The following is a 25,505-nucleotide window of genomic DNA, read 5'->3' on the forward strand; positions in this document are numbered from 1 at the left end:
GTGAACATACAAGGCTTTAGGAGGTGAGCATTCATTCATTAACCTGTCTTTCTCTTTGGCTTAAGACCCAAGAACTGTGGAACCTGGCCTCCCTCAAAAAAAAAAAAAAAAAAATCATCATTAATGCAAGTAGAAGGAACTCCTCAGTAAAGAGAAAAAATGATTAAATCATGACAAAACTGACTTCTTGAATATATAATTTTGAGTTTAAATGTCGATTTTTTTAAAGAGCCTCTCTTGGTTAGGGGGCAGGAGCTGGGCGGAGCTTCTGATACACGCCCCCGGAGCTGGCTCTGCTGCACCAACCGAGGCTTTTCCAGATCTGCGCGGCTGCCTGCGCCAGGCGGGGGAGCATGGTGAGCTGAGCGGCGCGGGCTGCGGGCTGCGGGGAGGGGGTGGGACGGGGACGGCGGCGTCCTCCGTGGCTCGCAGCTTTCCTCTCGGCGCCTTCCGTGCAGGGAAGCGGAGCTTCCGAAGGGTAGCTGGCTGGCGGTTCCCGGTTCTCCGGCTGGCCTCCGCCCGGCTCCCTGGAGGAGGGATGCTCGCGGGTGGGGGCTTGCATGGCTGTGGGCTGCGGGCCGGGGCTTGCATCGCCGTCGGCCCGAGGCCCCCAGGCGGTGGCACCCCCTAGCTTGAGCTCCGGAGGCCAGAGGCTGGAGGCCAGCGCAGGTAAATACCCTAAGAAGGAGATGGAGCGTGGAGCGCGCACTGGCTTTGTGCGCTTTGCCCCGGAGAAGCCCTTCCCTGGAGCTGCCCAGCCTGCTCTTGCCTCCTGGGCTTGCCTTGGGGAGCCACCAAGGATCCCGCAGAGCTGCAGCAGCACTTCGGAGAGGGTTGAAAGCTCTGACCATCCTGTTTCATCAAAGCGTTGTTTAAGAATATCCAGGGAGAAGGCGCATTGTTTATTCAGGATCTGTTTATATTTTTAAAAGTCAATCATACATCCTGTTGGCTTACTGAGATAAAGGTATTTTTACCTACAGCTGACTGGAAAGACCACACAACTAGTCACTGTATTTCATTATCTTTCTTAACAAAGGAGAATGGTGGTCTCGGAGCTAGTGCCTAGTGCTGACAGGGTAGACAAGCTTAATCCTCACCAACAAGGAATACCTGCCCCATTTTGCAAATGACAAAGTAGTTCAGAGGTTAATCTTTGCTAAGCTCATGTGGCTACATGTGGTGGGTCAGGATTTCAATTTAAAAACTTTCAGAGAAAGAGGTTTATGTATCTGCCGGTTAGGCAGTTGTTAAGCAAGACCTAAACTTTTGTCAACCTTGGTGGTCTTGGAAAGCATTATAAGTGGATTTCTTTTTCTTTTTCATGAGTGACTCTTCGTTTCTGTATTAATTTTTTCTCCATCTAATGCATTTTAGTATTTGTTAAATCCGGGGCACTGTATTAAGTCCTTTAAGTGCTGACATCATGTCCTCGCATATTGGATAAGAGCAGCATTGAACTGGTGCTTGTCTGTGTCAGAAATCAGTGTAGAAGTGGTCAAAATGCTTGTAACCAGACGTGTTTTCAGGTTTTTTTTTTTTTTTTGGAATATTTGCATACACAAAGTGAAGTAACAAAACCCAAGTATGACCATGAAATTCATGGATGTTCCATATAGACCTTATACACATCACCTGGAGATAATTTCATATTCTTAGTGTACCTACTTTACAACTACAACCCTTCACATGAGGTCAGGTGTGGGATTTTGCACTGTAATATCATACTGGCTCTCAAAAGTTTAACGTTTTGTAGCTATAAATTTCAGATTACTTCATTTAGTCTTTTAAGCCATGAAGTTGATACTGTTATTTTCTTCTAGTTTCAGAAAGGTAAATAATGTGTCTTACCTCACACATCTAGCATTTGTTTTAGACAAAACTCAATTCAGTCAGTTTGTCCTCCTGGCTGCCATAAAGCAGTAGCTTCTTGGTTACCGCCCTTAAAAATGTAAATCCTCTGGTTTTCAACACAGTAGTATTTTCAGTTCTATGTTGACTAGATGATGGAAAAATGTGTATTAAGTAAAATGTGTGTGTGTTGCATAGTGAGGCTTTCCTTCTGATTCCTTTGACCTAAACTGCTTCGTTTGTTAATACTGCTGGCTCCACGTCCACAGCCTTGTGTTTCAGTGTGTGTCTGCTTTTTATCTCTTGTCCTAAACACAGATTTTTCACAATGAAAGACAATCCAGTCTGCATTGACGTGGTACTGTGATGTCAGTATATCTGTTGATAGCAGCCTTAGCTGAGAATATACCGTATGTTGGGTCCTGGCAGCAGGGTCAGAGGAAGCATTTGATTGGATTTTTTTTCCAGCTTTCCTAAACAATAAGATAGGGTGGAACGGTCTCAGGAAGACTCGGAAATTTCAAGTACCATCTGGCCCACTTCAACATTAAAGCCTTTGATTGATCTAGCCCCCCCCCCCAAGTCTTTGAAGTGAATGTGATACAGGGGGCATGGTGGAAAAGTGTGGCATAGGATGTATCTTTCAGACAGCATAATCTTTGACTTCCTAAAGGACAATGGCTTTGTTGTTGGCCTTAGAACTATGAAGACAAGAAAAGTCACAAGGTGAGCGTCACATGCTCATAGTATGCTTAGTATCAAATAATAAAAATATACATGCAAGCTGTAATTAGTCCTAGTGTCACACTGAAATGATGTAATTTTAATTCCCTGTAGTGTTTAAGAATATAAGAAACAAGCAGCTTACGCCATACAGATGAATATCAGTGTGCATAGTGATGACACTCTGTGGAATCTAGGGAGAAAGTCGAAATGATTGGGCATCTTTGGGTGAAGACGAGAGGGCACTAACATGAGGGATGGCACTGGAGGCGGGTCATGGGGAAATGAGACCTCATCCCTTCTAACATATTTGTCCCCAAAGATGTAGAGGAATACTGAGTGAGGGACTGTGATGGAGAGTCTATGGAGAAGAATCAAGCCCGTGCCCAGACCATGACAGCTCACTAGTCTCCAAAAACATAACCACCTGCAGTGTATGAGAAGGCCCCAGTGGAGCTGAGACACAGCTGAAGCCTGTTTCCAAGATTCCTCACTGATCTTGCTAGACAGGACCGTGGGGCTCATCTGCTTATGATATACCCTAAGGGAAGATGAGTGTCAATACTCACCAATAAACCTCTACTCTGGTCTGTGAAGGTACTTGCTTAGTAATGTTTCTTACATGAAAAACCAGGGTTACATTATGAGATTAGTGGTCATTAATCATCAGTTGACCTACACTGGTTTGATACTTCTTTTGTAACCTTTCCCTTCTTAAGTTTTGGGTCATAGCTGTTACTCAAGGGATTTTTACAAAAGAGCATGTATTAACTGGAACTAACAAGTATATACAGTGAGAAGGAAGGAGGATATTAAAAATCAGGGTTCTTCCACGGGACAGGAAAAAGAAAGAGGAATCCTGTGGCATTAGAGATGTTCAGATACTCAAAGATTCTGCCTTTATTCTCTGATCCTAAACTCACAAAACAAAAAGATGTCATAAGAAAATAGAAATCCCAGAGAAATTTCAGAGCAATCATAGAGGTTAGAATACCGGGAAAAATGAACTTTATAGCTGAGAAGTTATTTACCTAATAGAAATGAGCTAATGGGATCCCCCAGATGGAATTCCATCCTTCCACAATAATCCTGACACTCCAGCAAGGCCATATAAGTGGTTATTTCCAGTAATTTAGAAATGAGTTATAGTATCAGAAGCCAGAACTAAGCAGAGCTGTTAACAACATATATATGAAGAATGGGAAACCCGGGCTGGCTTTGTTGTTGGCAGCAGACTTAAACAAGGAGAAAATGATCAAGATATCCTGGTAAACAACAGGATTTGAGGAAGGTGAAGCAGGAACTACTTCGTGAATGACAGTTTGAGGTTCTCGGGTGGAAGGAAAAGCAGACACAGTCAAATTAGAGACTATCAGCTGCTAAACAAACGGCCAGTGTTCCAACCCTAAGAATTTAGTGCAGTGTATTTCAAAACTGTCAGGTCATGTTTTAGTATGAGATTTTTTTCCTCAATGCAAGAGAGAGTGAACAGAATGACAGATTGGGGTTTGTGGGGGCTGACAGGTTGTGAAGGTGTTGGGGAGAGTGTGCAGAGGACCTGGGCATATTGTGGGGTGTGCTTTGAAAGAGGTCATCTTCTCTCAACTCTGATAGTGGGTCAAAGGAGACTTCAGACAAGATCTAGGAGGTAGGATGGTGGACAAAGGGAAGTTAAGTCCCCCTTAGATGCATGGGCAGAGGCTCAAATCTGCTTAGGTTCTAACAAATCTAAGCAAAAAGCATTTGAAAGGAAAAAGATCACGTTTACCAAAATGGATGAGATCAAGCTTGTAAAAAGAGATCTAGATAAAAGCCAAGGGGAAGGCATTTCATGACGGGGAATGATTTAAGCAAAAATGGCAAGGCAGGAAATTGGGTGGTGCCTTTGGAAGCAGACCAGGCTGGCTTTCAAGGAGAAAATGTGCATATTGCAGCAGAAGATGAATTTGCAGGTAAAGAAATATCAGGCTGGAAAATTTCAATTATTTTCTCAATAAAGCAAGGCACTATAGGAGGTTTTTATGGCATGAAAACTTGTACAAAGACAAATTTAAGGAAAACTAATTTGTCTAAAATGTAAATGTGTACGTAAGCTAGCTAGTCGATTTAATGGCTGTTATACATCTGTCTTATTCATGGTTGTCTCCAAAGCACCAGGCAGAGTGCCTTGGATGACATTCAACTCAATACAGATGGTCTGTGATTAAGTAAACAAATATTGGTGGAAGATAAGCAGAAGACAATTGCCAGGGTACCTACTCTTACAAGCCAAGGTAGGGCAGTAAAGGTAAGAAGCAGGACTGCATGTGGACCACTGGCTGTGTAGTGACTAATTACTCATAATTAATAAGAGGGAGAATAAGAAGTCCAGGAAAGTGCCTGGGAAAGAAAAGTCTAGAAGTGAAGGTGCGTTGGGTACAGTGATTAGTTTGGTATCATTTGTAAACTCGTTCATTCACTCCTTTGCTGTTATTCAGCTGAGAAAATTTGGGACAGAAGGAAAACATAAAAGCACTTAAGCAGGGGAGAGCTCAGTGACATCAAGGCACCACAGTGTTCTCTTTTGTATGCAAAGAGAACAGAGTGACCCAGACCGGAGGACATGCATATAGGGATGCAGTGGCAGGTGGTGGGAGCTGGGAGCCAAGAATCAACTGAGATGTGGACAGCAGATACTTTTTTTTTTTTAATCAGTAAATGTTCTAGATAATTACGCAGTAACTGTCCAAGAGAGCTTGGCTTTGTGAAACCTAGTGCAACATTTATCAAATATTAGTTTCCAAATGCATTCAACGTATTTTTCTAGGACAATGAAGCAGGAACTACTTTCTGAATGAGAGTTTGATAACCACTTATAATAATGATTTGGTAGTACGCAGCAACAGCATCATTTCATAATTTGGATTTATTTGTGTGTCTGATTCTTAAAATCAGTGATCCCTTATGCATAGAGGAGGGCAAATGTTGTAGCATTTATAGTTATGAGCTCTGGAGTTTAAATCTTGGCTACGTTGCTTCCTGCCTGTCTGACTTTGGGAATATGTGTCTCAGTTCTTCATTTTGGAAATAATAATTATAGTGTGTCTTTAATAAGTTCATAAGAAGTTTTAAAAGAAATAGCTTAACCTCTAAGAATAGTCTTGTGAATATATAATTCAATAAATGCTAATACCGTTTCCATTAGTAGTTTAGTCACCTTATGGGAGATAAGTTAGGAGTGTAATTCTGATATATTACCTTGTATGTGTTTTGATTCCTGACATTTATTTTTTGTTCTTGATCTTTAAATCATATAGTTAAATACCTACTGTCTCAGAAGAGAAATACTACCCAGAAAAGCAGAAAATAAGTTTCAGAAGCCAGACTTTTATGATAACATGAGCTGAATTGTTTGAATCCCAAAAAGCCAAATTTTGAAACACCAAGGACAGAAAGTTCTTTACTAAAAGAATCACTGAAAGAATTCAAAATGCTGGAAGAAGTAGCTTCTCTGATCCAAGAGGAGATAAGTGTTTTGCAGAATGGGAGAGGAAGGAAGGACTGTTTCATGACTGTGGCTAGATACCAGTTTGCATTCTGAAAAAGAAGCCCTGTGCCTGACCTGCAGAAGTAGAGAGCTGAGGTAAAATAGGAGAGTGGAAAATAGACCCTGCAAATAGGTGTCGAGATCCAAGAAGAGAAAGTATCTGTGTCATTGGGATTGGGTGGGATTGGGGAAGCCTGTGCCTGTCCACCACGACAAAGGAACAGTAAAATGCAGATAGATGCATACATACACATCTTGGCAGAAACTTTTAAAATTTCACTTTGCAGACTACAGGGAGAAACCAAGACAACATTTAGAACATTAGAGAACTTCACTTTCCCCTATAAATATAAACCACTGACGGTGATAATTGAGGGCAAACAGTCATTTTAGTAAAGGCCAGCTGGATACATGGTGGTAAACAATATTAGTATCTCTGCTCCACAGTCTGGCATTATGGAAGCTTCCAGAAAGGTAGATTAAATGTAAAGAGACTGGGGCATTCATGGAATGTTGGCTGGAAGGAGACTGAAATGACAGATGATATGACATTAAATTTCTACCTCTACGTGGAACAGATTGGCAACCTGGTATTAAAATGAAGTGTAAGGAAAAGTACAGAGAAACTTACATTTCATATACATCTTTATTATAGAAAAAAACAGAAAAATGGAGAAAGCATGTCTTCCTTAGAATGATATGCACGTAGAAAAAGTGAAGAGATCCATGAGGCAACAAAGGAAAAACATCAAATCAAAGCCAATACTGGTTTTTTTTAAATTGTGCAAATCATGTATACTTTGCAGGGAAATGTACCTCAGCAAAGCTCAAGCAGTCACGATTTCTTGCATTTTACCTTTGCATTGTATTCTTAATATCCGCAGATGTGAACTGTTGAGTGCTCTCTGACATTTGTACTCCCTGGGTGCTCTGTGTTTCTTTAAGGCAGTTACTTCCCCAGTGGTCTTCGAGACCTTTCCCTTGACAAGTGGCTTTAGAGACAGGCCTCAAATTTAAAGGGGTTTTTTGCTGTTATGAAAGAACCATACCGTGCCTGTTGCCTCCACAAAACCAAAATTCTCTGGTGGGTAAAAACTTAACTGCCACATTCCCTGAAGTAGCAATTACACTGAAGCTGCCTTGCCTTTATCCAAATGCAAACCCCATTTCTGTACTTTCCTTTCTGTCTTCAGGTGTTGAGGAGGTCATTCTGTCATCTGTCTACCTACAGCCTGCTTTGGGGCATGGCGACAGTGGTGTGCACAGCACAAGGTAAAAGATGCTTAACCCCTCCAGCCCCGGTCCAGCACACGGGGAGTCTGTGGTGGCTGCTGCTGTTTGGTTTGCATGAGCTGCTGAAGCATGTAATTTGCTTGGAAGGGTGGAGTGCCTCTGCCGTGCCTCACATTTTCTGTGTTTTCGAGGCAGAATAACAATGTGATATTTAGAAGCTGTGTCCATAGATGAGTCAGACTGAGCAAAATATCCTCTGAAAATTAAAATGTAGTGTCATTTACTCACCAAATTTAAAAATCTAGAAATAAGAATTCCCTGCCTTTATAAGGATAAGGGTATTCTTAGGGGTGCGTCAGTTTGGATAGTCTCTTTGGAAGATAATATGGGAATAAGCCTTAAAATATGGTTTGTTGTCCTTTTTCAGAAAAACAGAAAATTATGAAATATAGAGGATATATGGATATTTACCATGCTCTCCCACACACCAAAACGTGCCTGTGTCATCTGTTTATCTGCTAAATTTTCTAGTTTTTCCTGCTGTGTTCTAAGAGAGATCATTTTCCTGTTCTTCTGGCCTTTTATTAAAAATCACTTTCACTTTAATGTTGCCCAGCAACTAGAGAGGACCTTGCTAAAGAAGGGTGGGCAGGCTTCCAGCCTAGCAACAGCCCTGGTTTATAGCATCTATCACAGGATTTACCAACTGACTGGCAAAACGGGAAGGAGCCCCCAAAGCAGCAAAGAGTTGTAAATGTTCCTCTAAAGTTCTTCCATGGTGATGCAAAAATAGAAAAGAAATCCCCCAAAAGTTGAGCACTTGTCTTGATGTCCTGTCTACTCCACATTCTACAGCAATAGTTTTTTCAAATCTTGGCCCTGAAAAATGTCAACAGTTTACATCATTAAATCTCCCGTCGGGCACCACACGGGAGGCCTGGAGTTTGTTGCTGGGCTTGCTTTTTGTCCTTGTGTTGTTGGGGAATTGTTTGGGCAGCCTTCTTGCTTTCTACTGTTTGCCAACATTTATGCTTTATTTCTGTTAAAAAACAAGCGTTGGTGTTTTTTGATCAAATTTCCCTTGTGTGTCATTTCATTAATTGGCACATTTATCTTCATGAATTCCCTCCTGTGTTTTGGATGGAGAGTAAGAGGTTTAGATGAAAGTTTTGTGTTTGTTTTTCAGTCTCTCTTGTTTTCCAGTAAATGAAATGGAGATGATGTTTGTCCCTCTATGAGCTGCTTTTTCATTTACACAGATTTTCAACATCATGTCACCTTGTTTTACTAATTTATTTCTACTATGACTAAGGGTTTAAAAGCAGTGTGCAAATTTCTGATTTTATTACACTGTAGGTAGTTTCCAGGTCACATGGTAGCAAACGTTTGTAGCTAATTTCAAGTTCAGTTTTGGGAAATACTTTATGTATATTCTGAAAATATGCCTTCTCTCTGAATAGCATATACATAGTTGATTAAATGATTTTAAAATATAAGAAACTGAAGATTGTGAAAGATATATAGAAAGCTCTCCAATGATGATTGTATACATTTAAATTGTATTTTATGATTTTATTTGTTTTTGCTTTATAAATTTCTGAGTAAGGTTTTGGAGTATATGAAGTTTCATGGTCAGTATAGCCTATTTTAGAGTGCTCTTTTCTTCATTTTGAAAAAGTAATTTTTCATTCTTATAGTGTTTTTATTTTTCATTCTTCCTTTTCTCTCCTTTTTACAAGTCCTGTTGGGCTGATGTTGGAACAGTGAAACCTACTCATTACTTTTTTAATCTGTCATATATTTACCCTTTGTGGTACGTTCTGGAAGAATTCGGTTGAACAGACTGCCTGCCTAATTTATTCATTAATGGTATCTCTTCAGCTAATGGCTATTTGTTATTATAGTAAGATTTCCCAGTATGTTGTCTGCCATAATGGCTACAATGGCAAAAGACAGGAAACTAGTGCTAGACCATTTAATGAAAATGGCGCATGTGTGACTTGCCATTTGGGCACGAAAGCTTTAGAGCCTTGCTGTGAACTAACAAGCCTCCCAGAGCACTGTGCAGTTTATCTTTGTATTTTATGCGCCTGTGTTCACTTCTACTGTCCAGAGGCAGACACTTCTGTGCTTCTTTCCTTTGTAAGGTGTGTGTGTGTGTGATATACAGAGTTGCTACATCTTCTTTACTTAAACTAATCACTCCACTTGTTATCTTTTGGCTCTTTCTTGCTTCTTGTTTCTAACTCATTTCCTATCCTGTCTGGCAGTTTTCATCTTTAATCTTATTCTACTTCTTTTCCAGCCTACAAGAGTCTTCAAATTTTCTCGACCCTGAGCATTTTCTTTCTTATTATTATGTTCTGCTATTCTGCTTTTAAAGATTGAACAAATATATATTTATTTACTATAGGTATGTAAATCCTTTTTTGTTTTTTTGCTTTGCAATTTTTTTTTATTTTTGACTTTCAACATACATTATGTTGTTATCAGGAAAATATGTGTGTGTGTGTGTATGTATGTATGTACGTATGTATTACAGTTTTAAAATATAAGCGTTTGTCTTGGTTACTTTGCTCTCGTTACTGAGAGAAAATACCTGCACCCAAAATTAAGGAAGGAAAGGTTTATTTAGCTCGTGGTTTGTTGAGGTTTTAGTCTGTAATCAGCTGTCTCCAAGGCAAGGTGACACAGCACAGGGGCAACATATCAAGATGACAGAAGACAACAAAAGAAGCAAAAGCAAAAAGAGGTGGTGGTGGGGGACCAGATCCCTTTTCCACTTATATTGTAAGCAGGCTACACCCTCTAGGATAGGTGTGGCACTCACACCATCTCCATGCCCTCTTACACAGGCTCAGAGTGTTTACAAAGTGAGGACCTTGGCTGTCTTTTGAGTCACTTAGTTACATTCTCAAGTTGACATGATGAACTACACCGTAGAGTGGAAAGGGCAGGTCCTCTGTATCCTGGGATGTAGAACTGCTGAGATACTTAGTTGAATTTTAGACTTCTAAAGTTGACATAATGTATCAACCTTAATAATTGTGTTCTTTTATGGTACCATTGTGGAAGTGGTGACCCAGGATGAAAGCAAGCCGCTGAACACACCTGCATCCTTGAGATGTTCTTTGCAATCTTCCTTAGAAGCCTTAATTGTGACATGGCAAAAAAAGAAGGATATAAGCCCAGAAAACATGGCCACCTACAGTAAGAAACATGGGGTTGTGGTCCAGCCTCCCTATATGGATAGGATGAACATCACCGAGGTGGGATTGCAGAAGTCAGCCATCACCTTCTGGAATGCAACACTGGAGGATGAAGGGTGTTACATGTGTCTCTTCAATACCTTTGGCGCTGGGAAGATCTCAGGAACAACCTGCCTTACCCTCTACGGTGAGAATCTCTGAGAATCCATTGTTTTTTTTCTGCTGGAAATTAGAAGACAAACATACAGCATTATTAGGAATGTTAATATTTAATATTAAATCTTAATACTGAGGCTTTGAGCATTCTAAGAATATTGTCATGGAAGCAAAGGGAATTAAGTAGGTAAGAACACAAGGGAGTTATGCCCACACCAAATCCAGGGTTTTTCCACTTATTTTGCCTGTGTTGAGGACCCTGCAGAGTATTGTCAGTCTTTCTCCAGGTTTCCACCTTCCGTTCTCTGCCTGTTCATTTCTCCCTGTCCTCCATTTCATCATCTCCTCTTTCTTCCTGCCTTTTTCTTAAGTCTTATTTTGCTCATTTCTGTGCCTTTTTCTCTTTCTCTTTTTTTCTTATCCTTTTTCTACTCTTCTTCCTTACTTACAATCTTTTGAATTTGTCTCAGAAAACCACACTCCTCTGAAGCTTTTAGCTAGCAATCTTGTTCCCTTGCACATTCACTCTTTCTAACCACACCTTGTGGGTTCCATCTACTGTGCTCTGAATCCCTAGAGGATCCTGACACTTAGTCTGGCCACATCATCTTACTTACCTGATTTCACTTTCGACTGTCTTCTGCCAGTGATCATTCGCGATCTCGCCCTCTCTATGCCCAGCTGGAGTTCCATAGCCCCACTCCCTCTGACCCCTGCATACTCCCACCCACCTCTTAAGCCTAAAAGCACAGACCAGCTTTCATTCAGCATTCCCCTGTAATTATCATGTGGCCTCCAAAGCCAAACACAAAAGAACAGCATGCACTGCTTGGCAGAAATAAATTATACACTCCAGTGAAGATGAACTCTTTAGCTAGTGAACTTTTAAAAGGGAACAAGCTACAGCTGGCCTGAAAGTTATATTTTCTCCTAAGCAAGTTACTTTCCCTTAACTGTATCAGGTGGTGTCCAAGGTGCTTCTAACTGCTTGATTGTTCTGGTTTTGAGCTGCAAAATCCAAGCAGGCAACTTTTTTTTTTCCCCTTCATGGTTCACTCACTGGTCCAGCTTCAAGCATAAAATGACTCTCACTAAGCAGAAGCCCTCTTTGGACTCTGTTCTGGTACCTACTCTCATGTTTCTGGTAGGTACATTTACATATATGGAGATGCTGGCGTGGAGTTATTAGCTAACTATTTGAAGAATCCAGAGATGCTTCAATGGTCCTGTGAAAGGAGAACAGAATAATTATCCTCCGGCCTATTTGTGAAAGAAGAGTGGCATAGGACTTCTCAGTATCTTCTATCCATCCAGTCAGCTGTGCTAGAGAAAAATAGCTTGTAGTGCTTTTCCCATCACAGGTTTGGACCAGGCTCTCCTGCACCCTGCAGGTTAGATAATGGGACAGAAACTAAGTCATAGTTAAGTGGAATATGCATAACCACCACATCTTTTTGTGATGACTTTTTTTCAGTTCTGTGAGCAGAATTTAAAGTTTAGCTAAGTGATTTACTGAGTGTAGGTCATATAAACATATTTTTTTTTGGTCCCAGTACAGCCCATAGTATTCCTTCACCACAATTTCTTCGAAGATCAGCTAAACATCACTTGCTCTGCCACTGCCCGCCCGGCCCCTGTGATCTCCTGGAAGGTTGCTGGGTCAGGGATTGAGAATACCACTGAGAGTGTTTTGCATCCTAATGGCACCACATCTGTCACTAGCATTCTCCACGTCAAAGATGCCAAGAGTCAGGTTGGGAAGGAGGTGATCTGCCAGGTCCTGCACTTGGGAGATGTGGCTGACTACAAGGAAACTCTGCACAAAGGTAAGAGAAGTTGGTCAGAGACGGATGTGATTGTACCTATGGATACCCACCCATAAGGAAGGTGGTAAATGTTTCTCAGGTTTTTCATCTCCTCAGCAAAGGAGATCACTGGGGAAAGGAAGCGGTTAGTATGAAAAAGAAAAAAGAGCTAAGAAAGCGAATAAATCAAATTTTACAGGAGTCTCCTCTTATTCATAGGGGATACTATCGTTCCAAGTCCCCCACCATTACCCTGTCAATGCCTGAAGCCAGATAAGACTAACCCTCACACATGATACTTCATCCTGTACATATATACATACATATAATAAAGCATAATTTCTAAATGTGGCACAATAAGAGATTAACAACTACAATTATAAAGTAGAACAATACAATAATATTCCTTCATAAATATTTGTGCTTTGGGTTCATTTTTAAGTAAAATAAAGGTTACTTGAACATAAACACTGTGATGCTGTGACTGTTAGTCTGATACCAAGTATGCTATTAAGTGACTAACAGGAAGGTTGCTTAGAACATGTCAATACACTGGACAAAGATAGGATGGAATAATGTGGTGTGAGCTGTGAGATGTTACTGTGTTATTCACAATAGTGTGCAATTTAAAATATGTGGTGCGATTTTCTATGATATACTTTTGGACCAGAGATGCCATGAGTAACCAAAATCATGGGAAGCGAAATCACAGGGAAGGGAGACTAATCACAGGTAAGATTTACCTTGGTAAATGTGAAATGCTTTTGTCAATATCCATTCATGTTTGTTCTTTTGTTCTGATAAGATTTACTGTCTGTTGTATACCAGACTTTGGGTTCAGCACAAAAAATACAGAAATGAAAAAGACTTAGTTTCCTGCATTCAGAGAACGTCCAGTCTCCTAGGGAATAGAGAAAAGTATCTGGCCCTTGTAAAACCGCATGTAAATTGCTTTCATATAAAAGCTGTGTGTATACAGCAGCAGGTCTGAAGGCAGGAGGGGGAGACTTCCTGCCCAATCTGAGGGGAGTAGAGGTTCCTGGAAGACACACGTATGTGATGAAATCTGTGTAACCCACATTAGAAAAGGGCTGCTCTGACATATCCTGTCACTCCTTCTAAAACAAGCCATCTCCCATTCCAACCCCTTTTACTCCCTGTGTTTCCTTTTAGGCTGGTCTGGAGTCCACAGCAATGCTCCTCCCTTGGCCCAACTTACTACACTGACTTTTGAGCTCACTTACCTTGGCTGTGGCTCAGTTTTACTTTATTGTTGTCTGTTAGATAACAGCTGTCTACCTGCAGAAACTGTTGTGATGGTCTGGTATACTTCACTATCACTGTGAGTGTGTCAGACCTCATCTGATCTCTGAAGCTGTGGAAACTAAGTGAAAGAGTTTTCCCCTAGAATAAATTACTGTACAGTTAGGGCGATGGACTAACGTGGCAGAAGGCCAAAGTGGGAATGCTTACCACTTCCTGCTTCTTCTTCAGCCCTAATTGCAACTCGCCTTCCTGTTTGCACGCACAAAGAATTTCAATCGGTTCCTCACATGTCATCAATATCCACCCCATGCGCCATCCAATCAGAGGTCGTATAACCCTCAGCCTCTCTGTACCTGGTGAAGGAGACAGTCCAGCCATAGGTTGTGTGCTCCTTTCCACGTCCCCAACTCAATAAACCTGTTCATTTGGTGCTTTTGCTTCTCTATTGTGCTGGAATAACACTAAGCAGGGTCTGGACTGGTTAGTTAGTACTTGGATGAAAGATAACAACATCTAACTATTGGAATATTTTGAGGATTAAATGTGAAGACTTATGATTCAGTAACTAAAAGATGTCAGCTATTATGGTTATTAAAACCATATAGAATCGTAAATGTAGACTTTGCGAGGTATGTTTTTTAGGGTAACTTCAACTGAAAGCTCAACTCCAGTAAAAAGTCATCAGAACTGTTATTTTATCATTTTTTGCCTCAACCACGTTCTCCTGTGACTCCATTTGCTTTCTCCTTTCACTGTTCACAGGCGTTTGGTTTTCAATTCCATTATTGTTAAGCTTTGTTTCCCTGGCGATTCTCCTGGTCTTAATCTCCATCTTATTTTACTGGAAACGTCGTCGGAATCAGGGCCGAGGTGAGTCACCCCAGGAAATAGGAAACATAAACCAAGTTAAAAGATCTTTTAAAGACAATTTGAGGGTTACCTGAGTATAAATAAGGGGATGGCAATAGTGTACTACACTTTGTTTGTTGTTTCCAAAGTACGTAAATGTTGGTGCCCTTTTTAAAATGCTTCGTGGCAATTTTCTGGCAAGTGGACATTTCTTCTCTCCTTTCATTAAGACAGTTTAAATGTTAGTTATTTAATAAGTTGAAAGTAAGTGTTCATGAGAAGAAATGAAGAGAATGTTTACTTGGTCACAATGGGTCATTTGATGGCAGAAACAAAGAAAAGTCTGGCACCCATTCAGGGTGCTCACTATTTGTTAATAAGGACAATCTTTTTTCTTTTTACAGCATTCCACAAGCCAGATGCCCATTTAAGAGACTGTGAAATTGTTCAGTATGATCACTCATTAAATAGCACTTCCTAAGTTACACTGCTATGATGCCTCAAACACTATCGGCAGCATACAGGTGATCCACACTTACAGTACTTGTGTCATGTCATACCACCCTTCCAGACTGTAAATGTCGCTTTATCCCCACAGCATCTATCACAGGAGATGTTCTGTAAATGTTAATTTATTGAATGAACTAATAAATGACTGAAAGGGAAAATGGATTCATTTTTTAAAAGATTTTTCAGTTCCCTTTCTATTGTAAATTCAGTACCTTATCAGTGGCAACTCTAAGATATTACAAAATATAATACAAGAGATGTGACCTACATAGAAAGAAACAAATTTCTTGGGTTTCTAAGGACCATGCACAAGTATCGAATGCAAATGTGAAGTTTATGGTATATGAAATGGGAATTTCCTAGGGTTAAGGGGTAACATGGGAGTCCCCTCCATCTCAGATGACTGAAGGTCAGAGATCAGGGTAGAAAACAATGTTTATTTTTAATGTTATTTCGGCTTTAGTTAACAATATCCCTTAAGCACTATGTTATTTTCATTTTAGAGACTATATGGTCTTTTTATTTTATAGAGTATGTTTCATTTCATAGACTATATCTTTCATTTTCTAGTTTTTTTTACTATTTGATTTTGCATAAGCCTTATGTAAACACTGATTAATTCTTGTGAATTTACAAAATAAGAATAGTTCTTCAGTGCCAGTAGCCCTTTTGCAAAAATAAGACAAAGGAACTTGTTCTGTTTTGAGAGAAGCAATCACAGATCAGATAATCTTATTATATGTAAACCTAAGCTGCTAGAACTCATAATCACTCCATGGAATATCAAAGGCAGAAGTCCATTTTATACTATTTACTCAAACATTTCACTTTTCCAATTAGGACACAGATGCCTAAAAAGAAGTCCACTTTCCTAGGGGTCTTTAGATCCTTAAAGAAGACTAGGTCTACAACCCTGGTCTCCTGACCTCTGCCAGGGTGGTTTTTTCTATCATTACTGATTTCCTGGTATGTTGACCTGAAAGAAACTGTTGTTATCAGGTGCACCCATTTTAATCTGTACTTATTGTCCTGTTCTTTTGGAAAATATAGGCAGAAAAGTATATAATAATTCATATTGAAAAATCTTTCTTGGACAAGTCTTATAATACAATCTATTCAAGCACAAGGTGAATTCCACTAGATTAGGATACTTGCAAAATATTATTGCCCTTTAATTCAATAAGCAAGTCTTGGGTTTTCTGGGACATATAATTATTCTGTGCCTTATCTAATTCTTGAAGCAAAAAGAGCTAGTCTTTTATCGGGTTCTGTCCTAGATCCTCGATCTCCCAAACAAGTGTACAGCGGAGGATAAATAACAAGAGACAAATTGTATTATTTTTAGGGCTCCAGAAGGATCAAAACCCTTTAACTAAGTTTGAGACTTCGAGGGTAAAGATAAAGGATTGTCTGGGTCAGTCCACTTATATTAGGACCACAAGGACAAAGGGCAGAGAGAGACTAAGGAAAGTGCAGGCAATGAGCAGGACCTTTGGAGTCACTTCAAGGACATTTCCAACTCATGAATCAAGTCAATTCAGTAGCACTGTCTTACCATGAAGACATGGTAGAAGTGAGACTGTAGGAGTAATCTTTGCAGCTGCAGTCTCTACCTTGTTAATTGGGGTTGGAGGCAGAGTGTCCGCAGCTGTGGCCTTATCTCGCCCTTTGAGGTATCTCTGGCCTCACAGGTCACTACAGGCCTCAGCCAGGACCAGTGATTCATAGAGGTTCACTATGAATCAGCTCCCATCGCCAGGCAAGGGGCCTAGGCTTAGGACAGACTCGCAGATAAAGACAGAAAGCCAATCAGTAAAGTTTAAATCCTGCTCAGAGCCGCTTTGTAGTGCTCACCAACAGTTTCTCTCCCTGCCATAATTTTTCCTCATTTATAAACAAATATTCAAACTTGTGTTGAATCTTGTAAATGCTAGGATTACCATTCACAGATGATGTCTTCATAATACATGGCCAGTTGAGTCAATTTCTCTGTTCAGCAGCGTATTTGAAAGAGTTAATTTTTTACTAATTTCAAAAATCTTAATAGCCAGCAAATATTATTCTGTATTCTTGTAGCTCACAAAACCAAGTGTCAGTTATGCTGAAAGCTTAAATGCTCCAAGTTAAGGAAATAGCATCTCATTAAGATAAAACCTTAAGTTACACAGAAAATTGTGAGAAAGAAGAAAAGATATGAAATAGTGACACTTTTATTTCTTCAACTAATAAATTCTGATGAGTCATTTCTGAGAAAGGTGACTAGTCTTAATAATTTACCTTCTATTTTCCTTACCTTTACTTTTGTTTTCTTTCTCTTTTTCTTTCCATCATCTTTGGAAATTTTTTGATGGGCAAGGAAGCATGATTACCACAACTGACACCAGGGTTCTGAACCCAACGACCTGAGAAATGATGACGTGACCAAATGGAGAGAGACAGACAGAGACAGAGATAGAGACAGAGACAGAGAGACAGAAATAACAAAGGAGAAAGATGAATTAGCTGGGGTGAAGTAAGGGAGAAGGAGCAGATGAATTTGTACTTGAATTTATCGAGTATGAAAAAGAATCATCTTGGTGGAGCTCCTCAGTAGCCAGTAAAAAAATTTGTTAAGTAAGATCAACTTTTTGTTTGCTAAATGATCAAAACAAAGCCTATTATAGATCATAGTCACTATTCATTACCCATAAAAGTATAAGCAAATTTATACACTCTGCCTAGAGGAATAATCTCTAATGACTAGCCTTGTCTTTGTATGGAAGTTCGTCTTGTTTTACTTTTTTTTTTTTTTTTTTTTTGTCTTTTTCCTTTCTATCGGTACCGGGGATCGAACTCACAACTGCCTGCTTGCAAGGCAGGCGCTTATGCTGCTGAGCTAAATCTCCAGCCCCTCTTTTACTCTTCTTATGCAGTATAATAACAGAGCATGATTCCTTTTTTTTTTTTTTTTTTTTTTCTTTTCTGTAAAGCTACCCTCTGGGGGAATGTTAAATGAGTTAATAGGTCTTTTCTGCACCATTCCTGATAGGAATCGTCAGAATTATTTCCTCGGAGACTGTCCCAATAAGACTGACAAGCTTTCAAAATAATATGCTTTTTCCTTCCTGAATCCAGTACTTTAGTACTGAAATAGAAAGTGAGGAGGAATTAAAATTTCCTAGGGAAATTTTCTACCATCTCATAATAGTTCTTTCTTTTAAAACTGAGTGGTGTCATAAATTTCTACCTTACCCATATGAAACTGTGAAGTTAAATTTGGGATTGAAATAACCCTTCATTTCTCATTAGACAGCTCACCAATGATTACAAGTTTCTCAGAAACATTTAAAATGTCTCACTTTGGAAAAGATCGTCATAGATAATCAACTTAATATTTTGAGTAGATGTTTTCTTTTGGTTGATTTAAGACTTAGGTTGGAAAATTGGCTCTGGACAGATACAAACTTTCATCTCCACTAGAAGGAGAAACAAACTTAGTGGTTTTTTAACTGGGTTTCTTCATGAAAACACTCAATGTGATGGAATTGAGGAGGAAACATAATAGATGCTGTATTAATATTTTATTGCATCTTGGGGCTGGGGATTTAGCTCAGTGGCATAAGCGCCTTCCTTGCAAGTATGCGGTCGTGAGTTCGATCCCTGGTACTGGAAAAAGACAAAAAAAATATTTTATTGCATCTTTACCATATTTCAAACTTAGTGATGTACAACACAAATTTATTATCTTGTACTTCTGGAAGTCAAGTCCAAAATGAATCTCACTGAGTTCAATTCAAGGTATCTGCAAGACCACATGCCTTTCCGGAGAGATGAAGGGAGAATCTTTTCCTTTCTTTATCCAACTTCTAGAGATGCCCACGCTCCTTGTGTTTTTTCCCCTTCTATCTGCAAAGCTACCACTGGCTAGTTAGGTCTGTTTTGTACTGAATCAATCTCTGGTTTTCCTGCCTCCTTCATTCCATTATAAAGACTCAAGTGGTTACAATGGCCTATTGTATAATCCAAGGTAACCTTTCCCTTTCAAAATTTTTAAATTTACTCTACGTAAAGTGACACATTCACAGATTTCTGGAGTTAAGACGTCTGCATTTGGAGGGATCATTAATATGCTACCATAAATGCTACAAAAGGGTGGACGTGAGCTGCATAGAGAGACTGCTGTTAACTCACCCTGCCCCTCCCCATGCAAGCATTTGATTTCTATAGTTTCATGGCCTTAGGTTTGTTCATAGTAACACTATATCAAAGAACATTAGAACCTGCTCGCGCAACCTCTGAATACATTACTTTGGCTTTCATGTTCATTTCCCATCTTCTTCCAATATGGGAATACTTCATTTTTAAAAAGATCTTTCAATATTATATCTTGTCTCAAATCTGTAATTCCAAAGTACTACTTCTGGTTTCCCCCTTTCACTAGTCATCACTAACTGTAAATTTGCAAAACCTATTTATGTTAGCTTGGATTTCAGTTCTTGCATATTTCCCGCTTCTCTCTAATTGCATCCTTTCCCAGAGGCAAGTAATTCTGACTTCTTTTAATATCTTAGTCATAGGGCAGTCCACTGAATTAGCTAAGGAAGATCAAGGTATAAAAATTATATTTATCATTGTATATAGTGATGTTAGGTATTACCAAATTGATTTTTCTGCCTTTCTCATAACTCATTGAAATGAAGATTTCTATATCTCTAGTGCTTATAGAATCATGTTATGAAGCTGTTATTGATTTTGGGGTTCTCAGTATTTTCTGTATAATCCTTACAATTTTAAAAAAATTTCTACCTATACAACTAAATTGACTCTTAACAGCCAATACACATTAGAACCATTCTCTCATTACAGTTCTTTTTTTAAAAAAGTAACAAAATACATAGATTTAACTGAATATATCAAGTACGAAAATTGTTTTGTACCAGAGAATGAACTCACAAATGAACTCACGACCTCGCACTTACCATGGAGGCGCTTGTACTGCTGAGCTAAATCCCCATCCCCTAAGTACAAAAATTGTAAGAAAATTAAGAATTAAACCCTCAGTGTTCAATATTATTTAAATGATGAATTTAGTTTTCTCCCAATAATCATATTAAAAATACAATTTCCCCCAGAAAATAATGAACAATTGAGGTTTTGCTGTACAAACTTGAAAGACAAGGTTTTCAAAAATCACTTCAGAGTTAAATCTTGCATTTTATGACCAATACTAATGCGTGATTCTCTTATGGAGAAGATGCAACTATAAGAAAGCGTCTTGGTTTTTTCTTACTAAACAAGACAGAATTTAACTATGACTGCTAAATATGTTGGGTTCATAAAGAGTGTCTGTGGTCATTGCCTTGTGAATTCTCCGATTTTTTTTCATAGTTGTACAACAAAGAGAAAGGTCTTTTAAAGATTTTGCATTAAATACTATAAATATTTTGTTTTAATCTTTAATCATTAGTTTTTATTATTTTTTAAATTGCCAAATAAAAATTTATAAAATTTATGACATACAGCATGATGTTTGTCTATATAGTGGAATGGCCAAACGAAGCTAATAAATACCTCAGTTTCTCACATACTTATTTTTTTGCAGTAAAAAATAGTTTAAAAATCTATGCTGTCAGTAATTTTCACATAAAAAAGACATTTTTACTACAGTTAGCACATTGTGTATTAAATCTTTGGAACTTATTTCTCTTGTCTAAGTAAAATTCTTTTAACCAAAACTTGATGAAATAAATGAAAAATTCAATATAATATTTGATTTCTACTTAACTGTCAGTCTCAGCAAGGATGATTATAAATGACATGCAGGATTAGTTATTTTCTTTTCAGTCATTTTTATTTACAATTATGATCAATTACTCAATGATTTTGACCAAATTCTGTCTTTGAAAATTCACAGAGTAGCTTTGGCAAAGCCATTTAACCTATGCTTCTTTGCTTTTGGAAGATGGGAAGCTATCTCATAATAATGTTGTGAAGATTAAAAAGAGAATATGTACAGTCATATAATGCTTAACACCAGTATATGCTGGGAATCAGCTTGAGGGAAAGCTGATGAGGTTTCTTTTGCTACACTTTGTGGTACAAATATTTCCACCATGGTTAATTTCAGGTTACCAACAATTTAACCGTCAATGTAAGCCAGTAGATCTCCAGCATAGCCATATATAGCATACTAAGTCTCCATAAATGTTAGTTTCTATTATTACTAAATCTAAGGTCCCTTTTGGACTTATCATATATATTTTCAGAAATGATAAAAATAACAAAGGAGAGGCAAGATTAAAGAGGTAAATGGAGGATAATGGAATGTTAGCATGCAGGCTTTGAGACAGAAGAACTCAGAACTAATCCAAATGTTTTTGGACATGTGGGCAGGAGTATCTGGAGAGTCATCTCAGCAGTAGTTTTGAGTGGAGTTTAGAATGCAAGTAAACTTACGTGGGGGTCAGGATCAGAAAATACATGTGCCAAAAACCTCAGTGTACTGAAATAACTTGTAAGACCTACAATTGTAATGTTATTTATTTCTTTCTGAAGAAAGGGAACTATTTTGGTTAGACCTTTGGGTTTTGGGAGTTTTAGTGTTAGGATGTGAAAAACAGTCACTTACCAAAGTCAGCACAAGTCAGAGGGTAGAAAGAAGGAAATTGTTACCGTGGGAAAGTAGTGTGAATGGGTTTTCAGGAAACCAGAACTGCCAGGTGTCAGGAAAATATCTGGCTGGGTGTGGATCCAGAGGATGGCCAGCAACACTGTCTCGTGTACCTTCCGTCTGGTTCCTGCTGTCCTTTCTGTGACTTAGCTGTACTCTTCTCTCCATTAACAGTTCCTTCTTGTATTCTACATACCTTAAACACACCTCATGGTTTCTTTCCCCTCATAACAACGGTGGTTCATAGATGACTCAGTTTTAAAGAGGGAGAGAATGTTTATAGACCATACACATGCACAAAAACAGACTCTCTGGGCATAAATACTCCCTTTCAGGGGAGGTAAATGTATAGATATATTTAGTATATAAACTTCATCTAAGAAAAGGAAGAACATATTGTCCTTAAGAAAGGCCTGGATCTTTCGAGTTTCTGTGTTATAAAAGCAATACTCTTTATTGCCTTTCCTGCTGTCCAACAAATTATTATCCATAAGAAACAAAGCTCAAGGTGTTATCAGGAGAGTTCATTTAGATATTCTGGCACTGTTGAACATATCTCTTTACTTGCGGATTAGGTGAGTTTTCAAACCATTATTTCCTGGCAGTTGCCATGCTATTGTAAAGAAAATGGTAGCCCACTTGCATCACACTGAATTAGAATCGTCTACCTCCTTACCTTTCCCAATGAAATATATTCTAGGAGATTTCTAGTTTTCTTAATCCCTTGATTTAAAATACACTAAGATAAAAATTATAAATATTCAACATCCTCATCCAATTTAGAAATAAGTTGGACCAAAAAAAATTTTATGAGGCTTTAAGAACTGATGTAATTCCAAGAAAAAAGAATAAGCAAATAAAAGCAAAATGAAAGAAAAAAATCCAGAAAAGTTAATATATTGGTTTTTCTTTTATCCAGAGCCCTAGAGGACATACACAGAACCATGAAAGGTTTGCCCTGGTCTACTTGAATTGGTGGAAGAGGAGAAATTTGATGGAAGAAAACAGGTCATTCTGAAAAGGGTCTAGAGGTGCAAACAAGGCAGAAGGAGGTGTTTTAAGAAATGTACGACTTTTCATTGCTGTTGAAACTACACAGTGTTTGAACTCCAGCATGAAGTCTTTTGTCTGTGAGGTCTGTGGTAGGACTGGATTTTGTAAAGCAGTACAGCACTGATAATCGAAAGGGCCCTGGATTTAGAATTTGGAGTGTTGAGCTCACAGACTGCCTGAAGCTCCTATAAGTGCGAACCTTGCTAGTGACTTACCTCAATGAGCTTGCATGTTCTTACCTAGCATTGAAAGAAGTTGGATCAAATAATGTACGATGCAGCTCTCAGAATTGATATAATTACAGGAAAACAATAAGCCAAGGAAAACATGAAAAGAAAAGAATACAATAATAAGGTCTAAAGAACTCTCCTGAGAATATCTTTTGCCTTCTGCTGTTGTGCTATCTCTTTGTATGTCTCTTCTTTGTTCTTAGGTCTGTGAGTTTCTCTATGATTTGTTGTTTAATCCACTCATGCTCACGGTTTTGCTAATTGTTGACCTTGCTAGAACCTTTGGTTTTCTTGTTATTTTTCATGTGCTTCTGTAAGGTTTATTATGTCAAGGACAGAATGTATCATGAAATAACATCAACAATCTTATCTATTTAACTTATTTTTATAGAAGGATAAATATTGTCAGTGTTAGACAATAACTCAACTTAAAAGAAGCATGCTTCCTTGTCTTTTTGTCTCATAATATGACCTCACCTCTGTTTTAGGTCATTCTGAAGTCAGCCTAATATAATGAAAGTATATTATGAAAACATTTCAGAGATTTACTACATAACTGTCAGCCAATTGGTTTGTGTCTCCTGGATTCTTTTCACATGCGTTAACTTTCCACCAAAGAGGATCAAGCACGTGTAAACATACATTCCCTTTGTTTTAAAAGTATCTTTTAACTAATGGACCAATTTGGATTTCATAAATAATCGTAAGACCAAATTAATGTTTTTTTCTGTATATTTTGCTTCTGTCTTTATACAATGACCTAAGAATTAAAATGTTACATATTTTCATTTTTGCTGTTAAGTTGAATATTTAAACTTTTAATATTATTTAATTCTGTATTATTTCTTACATTTGTATTAAAATACTGAACAATTAAAAGTATCAATTCTCAATATCTGATTTATGGTATTCTCTTGGAAAATGTAGAAATGAACTGTAATTCTTGTATTTTTCTCTCTGCATATGAAACCGTTCCCTCCATTCTCATTCTATTCCTGCTCTCTGAAAGTTGCAGATGGTATTTCTGATTAGTCACAAATTGCCGCAAGTCCCTGCTCTGGGCAGGGCGAGCTTCTTATGCTCTGTGTGTTTCACCTTTTCACCTGACAGCATCCATTGGACACTTTCCTCTGTCTGCTTTTGTTTGGCTCTGCTTTCAGATATCAACTTTTGCAAAAGGGTTGGTTCACACAGTTTTGCGTATACAAGAAATCATCACTCTGTATTTGCTATATTTCTGCTATTTCAGCTGAACTAGTGCTAAGTCAGCCAAGATAACTGTGTGCAGCAATTTTTAAACGTGGTGATCTCAGGATCCCTTTATGCATGTAAAATATCAAAGACCCTCAGCATTTTTGCAAAGAGAACTATATCTGTAGATAAATGCCACATTTGGAATAAAAACTGATAAATTTTAAAAATGAAAATAGATCAACCTGCATTCTCTTTGCTGGCAGAATATAGTCAACATCATAGATCATATAGCATCTAGAAAACTCCATGTCATTTTTTAAAGAGAATGAGAATGAAAAGAGTATATCATATATTGGTGCTATTATGAGAATGATTTTAGTATAAGATTCCCTGAAACAGTTTTGGAGACAGTATTAAACACTGATGGCAAAAGAGACTGCTTTGTGAGATTTGATGATCCTTTCTCAAAGTTTCTTTCTAGACTACTGTCTTCACAATGCCTAAGCATTTGACTGCTCAGTCAGTATTTTTTTTTTAAAGGCCATTGCCTTTCTGGAACTCCTTTCAAAGTTCAGAAGCTCTGAAAGCCCCAAGACTAATTCTTACTGATGACTAATAATTTAACTTAAAATAGCCTATTAAATGGCTTATCGGTTAGTTTTCAGAACATTGAGACACTTGGATTTAGGGCTGCTGTGTTGGATGGGGACTTGGGAGGCTTCCAGAGAAGAGCGTGATCCAGCGTGCACCTCTGCTGAGAAGGGAGCCAGCCTGCAGTGCCACAGTCACCTGCTGCCCTGTTGCCCCCTCCCTCAAACCCCCTCAGAGGTGCTCAGCAAGCCCCCCCATCATGAACTTTCAATTATGAGTGCTTTTTTGTACTTGTGAATTAGAAAGAGATTCAGACTGCACACGTACAAATGGGAAAGTTGTAAACTTTTGAGACACTTCAAGTAATGCAATCACATTTCTTTGTAAAATTTCAGAAAAATTCCAGGGTGATGGGAAACCTCCTCAGATAGGAAAACAAAACAAGCCTTTTATGCTTACCTAAAAGTGAAACTGAAACAATATAAGAACTTATTTTTTTTAGGTGGATATTCATCTACCACTAACAAGATAATTCACAAATCTAGATTCAAAGAGAACTAAATCCATAAATTACTACTAGAAATTATCAGCTTTGGTTAAAACATTTTTCTTGAGTCAAGTTGCTTTTGTGGCAGTGATGCAAGAGAGTGCCAAACTGCA

At 38.5% G+C, this 25,505-nt stretch overlaps 1 protein-coding gene and 1 long non-coding RNA gene across 9 annotated transcripts in view; one reads left to right on the top strand and one right to left on the bottom strand.

The window, feature by feature from the left end:
* The first annotated feature begins 243 nt into the window (after window positions 1-243).
* Window positions 244-25,505, top strand: part of Cd200 (CD200 molecule) — a 44,473-nt gene continuing 19,211 nt past the window's right edge. The window contains exons 1-7 of one of the 8 annotated variants that reach the window (XM_013151775.3): window positions 244-356; window positions 7,294-7,372; window positions 10,409-10,729; window positions 12,252-12,524; window positions 14,532-14,639; window positions 15,023-15,142; window positions 22,697-23,953. In XM_013151775.3, the coding sequence (XP_013007229.1) occupies window positions 354-356; window positions 7,294-7,372; window positions 10,409-10,729; window positions 12,252-12,524; window positions 14,532-14,639; window positions 15,023-15,099 (861 nt within the window). In that variant the 5' untranslated portion in view covers window positions 244-353 and the 3' untranslated portion in view covers window positions 15,100-15,142; window positions 22,697-23,953. Of the gene's footprint in view, window positions 357-414; window positions 670-713; window positions 4,527-4,924; window positions 6,197-7,293; window positions 7,373-9,638; window positions 9,747-10,408; window positions 10,730-12,251; window positions 12,525-14,531; window positions 14,640-15,022; window positions 15,143-22,696; window positions 23,954-25,505 lie in introns of those variants that run through there. The other 7 variants (XM_023564878.2, XM_063224946.1, XM_063224949.1 and 4 more) reach the window with 7 other exon arrangements.
* Window positions 9,945-11,470, bottom strand: LOC134470491 (uncharacterized). The gene is made up of 2 exons (XR_010039420.1): window positions 11,316-11,470; window positions 9,945-10,764 (listed from the first exon to the last, which is right to left on the bottom strand). It is a non-coding gene; the product is annotated as an uncharacterized LOC134470491 (long non-coding RNA).

The sequence above is a fragment of the Cavia porcellus genome, unplaced genomic scaffold (assembly GCF_034190915.1).
Source record: "Cavia porcellus strain 051 isolate PalLab524CR breed Dunkin Hartley unplaced genomic scaffold, mCavPor4.1 scaffold_15, whole genome shotgun sequence".
Classification (NCBI taxonomy): domain Eukaryota; kingdom Metazoa; phylum Chordata; class Mammalia; order Rodentia; family Caviidae; genus Cavia; species Cavia porcellus.